Source organism: Pholcus phalangioides, unplaced genomic scaffold (assembly GCF_987345545.1).
Source record: "Pholcus phalangioides strain wild (caught in Gottingen) unplaced genomic scaffold, Ppha-v1.0 ptg000022l_1, whole genome shotgun sequence".
Taxonomy (NCBI): domain Eukaryota; kingdom Metazoa; phylum Arthropoda; class Arachnida; order Araneae; family Pholcidae; genus Pholcus; species Pholcus phalangioides.
This window is the reverse complement of record NW_028301615.1, coordinates 26,119,459-26,129,803: the sequence shown is the minus strand read 5'-3', so window position 1 is coordinate 26,129,803 and position 10,345 is coordinate 26,119,459. Positions and strand designations below refer to the sequence as shown.

The window sequence follows — 10,345 nt, the reverse complement described above, 5'->3', positions numbered from 1 at the left end:
AAAATTGACACGCTTTTAAGACAAATTAAAATTTTATTTGTCTTAAAAGCGTGACAATTTTTTGTATAAATTAAAACGAGGCAAAGTTCTAATTTTTGTGATAAATCACAGATTGCTTGATACTTGTATGTTGTCCCGAACTCTGAATGTAGCTATCCTATGTCTGTCTCAAAAGAGTTATTGGCAACTAAAAAAATGAATTTGTATGTATTACTGTACTGAATCCTTTAATTTTTTTAAGTGATATGTGTATCATTTACAAGAATTTTTTTTTTAAATTTGGTTCTAGGGTACATTATATGCTATCTGTCGGTAATCTTCTGTGTTTGCTTGAAATGGATTATTGTCAGTTATGTCTGAAATTCCCAAAAATCTCTTCAAAAGTTCTAGAAGTGAGTATCTTTGAACAGAGAAATTTGAGTCTCTTATTCCGTAATTTCATGCATGACTGCTTTGATTGAATGTATTTCGGTTGAAAAAAATAGTTCAATTCAAATTTCCTGTAATAAAAATTATACATTGATGTCTCTTTTTAATCTTTTAATCTTTGCACACATTTTCACCTGTATATTATAAACGAGCAGTCCAAACTTATAGATTGAATGTGACTATCTTACTCAATCAAAAGATCATTTCTTCGAATGATTTTTATTCGAAAATGTTCACAATGAAAAATTGTAAAAGCAAAAAAGGATAGTTGCCGTTGTACTGGAATCTAAAAGGTTGGCTGTATAATCTCATAATGGACAAAATGTTACTAAATAGTTGGAGTTTTCATCGTATAACAGAATCATTTTTGGTAAATTAAGAAAGTTATGTAGTTCACCAATTATGTTTGGCTGCAATATAAAGTACAACCAATAAATGGTTGTACTTTTGAAATATATTTATACACGCACTCTGTAGACTCGAGCTAAACCGGCACATATGAAACCAGGGAGTGCCAGATTAGTGGCAAAATGTGTCACCAATTTTTTTCCCACTTTTTAACATACTAGAGACACTATGAAATCGTGAGGTTAAGTAGATACCTTTCTTTTCCCTCCACAAGAATTTTCTTTTTCTTATGCCTCAAAAAATGATAAGTAGTAAACACCTTTTTTGAAAGCAATAAAGTTAAAGATAAACATGAATATTAAAAAAAGAACCATATTCTCTGAAGAAAAATGAATTAATGTGTTTTGTGGATATATGCATGTTAGGTACAAATTTCAAGGTGCTGTTAATTCTAGCAAATTTTTTCATCTGTTTTGTTAAAATGACCAGTATGACCAGTAACACCTGCATGCATTCTTTTGAGTGTTTAAATCTGTCGGTACATGACATTCAACTTCACAAATTACTACTTGCTGTAGTAACTCAATTGCTTGCAATACAGTGGAATAATCAGACATAGTATTGTATGTCTCCAACAAAAAAAACAAACATCTAATGGCTGAAGCATACAAGAAATATGTAAAGGTTGCAATATTAGTTTCAACTAATTCAATAGGCCATATGCAATAAATTTACATCAAAGATGAAAATATTAGGATTAGCTGTAACTACCTTCAGATACAAATTCTTGAACCATTAAAGAAAAAGTATTGCTGTCGTCTATAAATTTTTTCCCCTATAACTTATACATGGATATTTGTGTTTGCTAAACATGGAATCTCATAGATGCTTTTTTTTTATGCATGTTAAATGCAGTTAACACAAGTAGTGGATTGAAAATTAATTGCATGTGAAGGTTTATACAAATGCCATGACAAAAATCTGTAATTACTTAAAAAATATTAAATTTTGACATGTGCTACACTTACACCATCCTGTATTTTTATACAGGGTAAGTGTGGCACCCCAGTTTATTTTGTTGCTGCTAATTAAAAAAGTAATCTAATTAGGTAGGTAACAAAAATATTAATAACTAATTAACTAATACTAATTAGTATGTAAAAAACTCAGTCTGATTTCATTAAAGATTTTATAAATTTTTTATGGCAGAAAATATTAGGATTTGAATAAACAAACCTTGAATATGAATTTTAAATTCCTTGGTAGTATCATTTTGGTGTGATAAAAATAAATATGTTTAATTGTGCCACTTTCTTATAAAGTAATATACACTGAAGAGCCAAAAAAACTGGTAAACCTGCCTAATATTGTGTAGGGCCTCCGCGTGCCCGCAGAAGTGCCGCAACACGATGTGGCATGGACTCGACTAATGTCTGAAGTAGTGCTGGAGGTAATTGACACCATGAATCCTGCAGGGCTGTCCATAAATCCATAGGAGTAAGAGGGGGATGGAGAACATTCTGAAAGTGATTGTTGAGGCTCCGAAACCATTGTTGCCCGACAGTTTTTTGCCCATTTGGGGCATTTGCCCTGCTCTGACGAAATTTTAAAGTAGCCTATCGTTCAAGTCAGGTCCCATTTGGTATATATGCGAAATTTGACGACGATAGATCTAAAATTGCAGATTTGTATAGAGAACAAAACATACACAGACAATCAATTATATATATATATATATATATATATATATATATACACACACACTAGCTATAATACCCGGCGTTGCTCGAGTTCTCTTCAATGAGGCTTTTTGATCACGATATCTCCCTCTCTCTTTCTTTGAGGGGCATACAAACTGTGTCCAAGTTAACCAATATGGGGACTTCCTGTGCGACGACTCATGAAAGAAACAAATCTAGATTTAAAGAAATATAGAAATTATTATTTTTTTTTTTTTTAAGGGGCGCTATGCATTGTGTTCCCCCCCCCCCCCTGAACTTCAAGTTATCCATCTGCCTGTTTCTGCTTCAAAAAATGCTTAGTTAAAACTGTGGAATTTCTTCTATGTGCTTTACGGGCCATAATTAATTTTAAAACAACCTAAAATATATCAATTTATGCAGTTTAATATTAAAAGACAATATGGAGACATTAAATTTTGTGCTTGTAAATAAAAGGTTGAAATCAATGTTATTGAATAGATATCCAACTCAAAAGTAGGTCCGGCTAATTACTTTATATTTAATTTTCTGGGCTTTGTATCTCTAAGCGAACTCAATATTTCGAAAATCGAGAATTCAGTACAATTTTTAAAATTATTGATGTGGTGGAAAATCCCACTAAGTTTCAGCATTTCTACAAGTAGAATCAGAAATTTTAACACTGATTTCTATGGGGATCATCCTTTGCTTGACCCTGAAAGTGATGCTGATAATGATTCTGACATCTATTCTAAAAGCCTCATTACTGGGAGGACTGAAAAACTGGCAAACCATTATAAAGGCATAAACTATTATAAATATACTGGCAGCGTTGAAGAAGTGACAAACCATTGTAAAGGCATATATATGTCTGAAACACATTGCTAGTGAACCACGGTAATCAAAGTAAACATTCCGAAAGTGATTGTTTAGGCTCAAAAACCATTGTTGCCCTAGAGTTTTTCGCCCATTTTGGGCATTTGCCCTGCTCTGGCGAACTTTTAAAGTAGCCTATCATTCAAGTCAGGTCCCACTCCGTATATATGCAAAATTTTGCGACGATCGATCTAAAATTGTAGATTTGTATAGAGAACAGACACACACACACAGAAAATCAATTTTATATATACATAGATATATTGTATCGTCGCACAGATCTCTCTTGGTTCTTTGCTGGGGACTTGAGAACAAGGAAACTGCTTTATTTACATCAACTAGAAGTCCTGCTAAACTACAGTAGTCATTCATACACACACACACGCGCCTTTTCTCTTTGAATTCTTCTGTCCGAGTCTCTTAGAATCTCGCTCTTCTATTCAAATAATTGCATGCCACGTGTACCTTATATGTGTTTACAAGCCTTTTCAAATTTCTACCCTTCGTAACAATATATATTTTTTTATATTGCTGCAAAAGATCATAACCATAATTATGACGCAACCGCTTGCATTGTAGAATTTTTTTTAACTCGGGTAGAAGAAAAAATTCCAACTAATAGCTTAGTAAACTAACATTGTAGAAAACTCTTTGTGACTTATTGTAAAAACATGTATGGGTGTGTGGCTGATCTTTCAATATTCAAAAAGTATTCTCTGTAAAAACATGTGAATCTATTAATTGATTCATATCAACACAAGCTAGCTTGACTGTTTATTTGATGTACTGCTAAACTCATTATGGTGCTAAAATATTGTGTTGAATAGTGGTGTTATATCTATGTTTATAATAATATTGATAATCAATAAATTAATTGGGGTTTGATTAAACTTGCATTGTGTTTATTTGTAAGTAAAGAATGATTGATAATGTAATATTTTGTTATTTCAGCATTTCCATTCGATCATTCATATGCCCTACTCAAATATTCTTGAAGTTTCTACTAAGAAAGAAGACGGAAGCAACAAAGTGGAGAGCGATGTAAATCCAGAATACATTATTGAAGATGATGTATTTATTGAAGAAGCAACTAAACAGAATGAATGTAGAATAGTCCATGAAATATCGTCAAACATATCTGCTAGCACAGCTTATTATGAGCCTTTAATGAATATGTCACTTGAAGAAATAGACAAAAACTATATGTCTTTGAAGCTAGAAAACTCCCCATTTCAGAAAACTGTAGAATATTCGCCTTATAAAAGTAAATCTACAGTGTTAAATGGCTCCAATAAAGATGATCTCTATGCAGATTTTTCAAGACAATCAGTTTTTGATAGCACGAAATTACAAATAATGAAAAATGTCTCTGATAATATTCCAGACCATGAGTCTTATTTTTCAAAAATTAGTATGGGATTTCAGTCTCCTGGTGCTTTGCTTCCTCTTGACAATTCAAGATTGAGTGAAGATATTGATGATCCTATTAACAGGGTTCTTGATGACAGTCATTGGTTAAGGAAAAATGAGGATATCACTCAAAATCATTGTCGCTATTCAAATATGAATGGTATTTTCCCTGTTGTTGGTGGTAAATCTGTCTGTGGATATTTTGAACATGAAAATCACTCAAATCCCAGTGGAAAACCGATTTCCAGTGATACAGACTTGCTTACAAGTACATACAAAACTTCTGCTCTAGAACATGCAGTTTATAAGCTAAATCCATGTTTAACACAGCAAGAAACTGCATTCTCACAATATTCTCCTGATATTAGGTCACAAGATTTCAATAACATCTCATCTGAAGTCATGAAAGTTATACCTAGTAATAGCAGTGCAGTTGAATTTAAAGAGGTTTCTGGTGAATTCGGAAAAATTACCAAGCAGTGGAATGAGCCAGGCAATGGTGATATTCAAGATGATATATGTGATTTTACTCATACTGACAGTTCAAAGAAGAGAAAGTACATGGGTGAAAATTGGCCATTTTTAAAGAGTTCTTCAGCCCAGGGCTACACCTCACCTTCTTTTAAAAGAATTACAAATTGGAAATCATATTGTGAAGAATCATCATATCCAAAGACTGATCATGAAATGCATGGTGTAAACCAACCATATTCTATGAGTAATTTGAGAAAGAATGATGATGAAGAAAATATCGTTTTCAGAAAAAACTGTTTGATGTCAAAGTTTGTGCATAAAGATGATTCATTTTTCTTGCAACGAAGAACTGAACATAATCTTCTAAGATCACGATGGGGATCACTAAAGACTAGTAAGATAGGAATTGCACATCCTGTGCCACAAAGCTCACAACTTGGGAATGGTAATTTGTTATTAGAATTTTGTTTCAATCAGTAGAGCAGTGGTTCTCAAACTTTTGTCACCTGCAGCTCCCTTGCTCAATTCATGGTTCATCTGCAGCTCCCCAGAATAATTTGGTAGATATTTTCCCATATAAAAGAACCACTTTAAAACATAAATAGGTTTACAAATCCATATCTCCATCTCGCCACGGTGCACGTAGGAGCCGCGATGCACACTTTGAGAAACACTGGTGTAGAGTAAATATTTTTATTTGTAAAATGGCATGAGATATTGCTCAATCATATTTTAACATCTCAGAGAATTTTATATTTGTAAGGGAAAATAAAATCCATATCAAATGCATTAACATTCAGAACTTTTAATAGAATTAGTTTAAAATTACATTAAAAATTTTTAAGTGTGTACAGGATAACCACCAGTTTGCACATGTGTATAAGACATATTTTTAGTAGAAATCTACATGTGAAAACGACATGTAAAATGCCCTAGTACTAGAATTAATATTCTCATGTTAAAGTTTGTAATAAACAAATTTACCAGTCCATAGGAAATTCTCCTGTGGAATGTTTACGAGGTGCATGCAAGTAGTTGTAAAAAAATCTAATGAAGTGATTCTACAGTAATCTGTATGGCTGCTGTGGTAGTAGAGTGGTCATAGTGACTGACTCGCATCGCAAGGATGCAGGTGCGAGCCCTACCTTCGCCACAGTGGAGTTCGGCTGAAGTTGGTTTCCTGTGGTTCTCCCAACTTCGAGGCGCAACTGCAAGCCAATCTCCCCATTAAAAAGTCTCGCTACAGAGAGCAACACTCCTACAAACAGTACAAGTATTCAGTCATTACACTTCACTTCTGAAATATAGATGACAGCACTGAAAAATCAGACAACACTAGATACACACTCAGACTGTTAGGTACACACACTTACACTTCTGGCACAACTCACTAGGTAGTAAATTAATTGCTCACGGCGATAGACCTGAGTTGCGCTCGTATTGAAAAAAAAAATTATCCCGCATGGCTGCTTGAGTGAATAAACTGCTTAAACGAATGTGCTTTTGGTCCTACTAGAGTTCACATAGAGTTTTAACTGCATCACACATGGTATTTCACATCATTTATCCTCTTCACATAAGTAGTGAGCCAAAACTGTCTGTTAAAATTTTTTTTAATTTAGTAATTTGGGTGGATATCTTTGCTAGGACTATTTCAGTTAGGTACACATAAGTGTACTTCCGGTCTTGATTTGAAAAAAGATCCACACACATTGAAAACAATTTAAGAACTAGATACACATATGTGTACCTCTGGAGTAAAGAAGTTATAAAGGAAGGCAAGGTCATGTTGCCAATGGTGTGGTTGGTAGCATGCTTGCCAGGAATGCAAAAGGGCCTGGACCAGATGACTTTTCTTTCTGAGTTCACCTCGCCATAAAATGCAGAAAATACCTGCTTCCTTGAAGTTATAATGTGTAGATATCAATCTAATGCAGATCAGTGAAAAGCATTATACCTGTTAAACTGTTGAGCCACCTCTACACACACAACATTAGTAATAGGGATGAGAATCAATATCAAAAATTTCAATTCATAAACATGAATGCAACTTGTTGAATAATTATTCAACAAAAACTTGGCTGTTACAGAACACAAATAATTCTCTAAATTTTCTGAATTTATTCCAGATAAATATTTAGAACTAATTTTCAGGTAGTAAATTCAGGGGTGGGAACTCTGCGCCAATTGCGCCGCACTGCGCCAAAACTAATATCTTGCGCCATCCTGCTCCAATAGCGTATTTTCGCATTTTTCTGCGCCAAATAGCGAATTTCGCTTCAGTATGCCCGGAATTTCGGAAAGGACGCCAAAAGTTTTTTTTGTTCCTGCTAGCCACGAAACGTTTCTTTACGAAAAGAGCGTGTTTTATTCCACTATACTTAAACTATCGGCCCCTGATCGGGCTTTCCATTGCGAAATCCCGATATTGCCCGTGATCGTGGAACTGAAGATGGTTTGCAGTGCCTTTCAGCTTTAAAGTGCAAATTCGAGTGTTTCCGTTTAAAAAAAAGTCGTCACTGGAAGCAGCAGAAATTACTGTAGTCGATTGTCATTGTGTTAAATCCCGATGTTTCGTGAAAAAATTGTCATTCCGGGAGTAAAAAGCGCATGTCCGCCGAATTACGAATGTTAGTTTAGAAACTTTGCCGAATAACGAGTGTTAAATCGACAATGTTGCCGAATAACGAGCGCTAAATCGACAATGTTGCCGAATAACGAGGGTTAAATCGCCAATCTCGCCAGATAATGAGTGCTGAATCGCCAAACATCGAGTTGATACTTCCGAAATTTTCTCCCATTTTGCAACAATTTCTTTCCAAGTATAAAAAAATTAAAAACTTATAAACATTTTTTTAGCTCATTTGAAGTGCTGCTGTTCAAGGCAGCAAATAGTGCCCTCAGTAAGCAAAAATCATCCTAAATAGACGGGTGCAAAAAATTTTATGACAGCCACTCTTTCAAACAAGGTGTCAAAAGACTAAAACACCAAAAACAAAAATCAAGCTGATGAAGAGATGTTTCATAGCAAAAGACAGTGCAGTTTTATTTTGAAAAGGGTTGAGGGTTAACGAAAATATTCTTGTTAATTTCACTGCTCCAATTTATAAATATCTGCTCCGAATCCCACATTTTGCTGCTCCAAAATTGCTCCGAATCCAGAATTTTGCTGCTCCAAAACTGCTCCGAATCCTGAATTTTGCTGCTCCAAAGCTGCTCCGAAATGGACTTAGTCACTTCCCACCCCTGTAAATTAGTTAGAACTGGCTTGACCATCTTTCATAACTACATGATCCACACAGTTCTGAAAAACTTTTATCTTTTGCTGCCAGTTTTTCTTGGCAGATTTACAAATTGGCTGGCCAAAGTTAGTAATAATTGGAAATTCTTGTATATTTCAAACTTTTGGTCATAACATGTGTGTAAGATGTAAATGTCATAGTTCATGAATCTTTATTTTATATATATATTCCTGTTTTAAATCCATTTTCTACTCTGAAGACTCTCCACCTTTTGAAACAGATGAAGATTTCGATTTATCTGAGGCAAATGGTATAGTACAATCCACGAAACAAGGTGAGTTCATGAAAAATAAACATTCTTTACTTACAATATATTGTTATCATAGCTTGTATAGGGCTCCATGAGATAATTATCAAGAAATTATTTCATGCAAAATTGCATTTGTTTTTGAATTTGTCTTTATAAGTTATATATTATTAGTCTTTACAAGTTACATTGAGCATGTTCAAAATTATTTGCATAACATTTATGCCCAATTATACAATGTTACTTTCTATGCATAGAATATTTCTCTATATTTTTATTAATTTTAATGATTAATACTGCTTTAATTCAATTTTTTGGTATTAGTTGGAAAAAGTATATTTTATATATATATTTTTTCTAATATTGCAGTGAATGATTTGAAACTAATTTTCCTAAAAAGTGTTTGCCAAAATGAGTGACTTTAAGTTCATTAGAATTTACTGTAGTTAACACTTTGAACTATGAATAATTTATTAAGGTCATATAAAATAATTTAACCACAAATTTATTGAGTGGGTTAATCTGGAATTCAGAATCAGTTACCCTTTTCTCTGCTATTATAAAATGAGTTTAATGTAATGTTTGTTTGTCCAATAGTTAATTCTCAATTTTTTTCATTCTGGCTCAATAAATGAGAAAAATATTAATGATGAATTTGAAAAAATAAATTTATGAATAATAAGATTAGTGCAGATAGTGAAGTTTTTATTGTGTTTTTGTAGCTGATATCGAATGGAGCCCAAGCAAAGAAGACAATTTAGATGCTGGTAAAGGAATTATTTTGACTCCATTGCCAAAGCACAAGAAGTTGGGATTGATGAAGACACCTGGATTGAAAGGTCAAACTAAACTCACATTTTATTGATTTACATGCACATATATTGTAAAATGAAATATAGTTTTTTGATGATTAACTATAAATAATTTATTGAACTATGATTATGTTCATAACTTATGAATTTTACCACTTAATGATTTAACAATTATTTGTTGGTTTTAAAAACAAAAGTTTGTTTTTTTAAATTTTGCTTTCATAAATGAAAAAATGTTCTGGCATTATTATGTGAAAGCATAAATGTTTTGAAATGTATTTCTTTTATTTAGTCTCTTCTTAGATTGTGAATAGAGTAGGCCAAAATTGATTTAAGAACAAATGTATTACTTCTTCATTTATGCTTTTATTTGCAGTTTCAGGTTTTCACTCGAATGACAAATAGTTCTATGCTGCATTTTTCTTTTACTTTCAGCAATTTTATTAATTAATATCACAGTTTAAAATGAGGGTATTAAATTATGTTTTAGGACATTAATGAAATTAAGTAAGTAAAAAAATTTCTCCACCTCTATCAAATGCATAGTCAGCTGATAACACTTGAAATATTAGTTGACCTGTTCAACCATACATGAGGGAAAAGAGGAGATTACGGGACTGCATAATTTAAATAAACCAATTCATTATCATTTATCCACCTTCTTATTCTAAGAGGAAAGAATAATAGTTTATAACAATTGGTCATATTACACGAGATGAATGTGACCTATTTTGCCAAACAAAGGGG

The 10,345-nt window shown here is 33.0% G+C and overlaps 1 protein-coding gene across 1 annotated transcript; it reads left to right on the top strand.

Moving 5' to 3' along the window:
- The first annotated feature begins 298 nt into the window (after positions 1-298).
- Positions 299-9,745, top strand: LOC149070096 (uncharacterized). The gene is made up of 4 exons (XM_089249889.1): positions 299-392; positions 4,305-5,682; positions 8,739-8,813; positions 9,509-9,745. Exons 1-4 carry the CDS (start codon positions 300-302, stop codon positions 9,649-9,651), a joined length of 1,689 nt encoding a protein of 562 aa, XP_089106015.1. The 5' UTR covers position 299; the 3' UTR covers positions 9,652-9,745.
- The last annotated feature ends 600 nt before the right edge of the window (positions 9,746-10,345 follow it).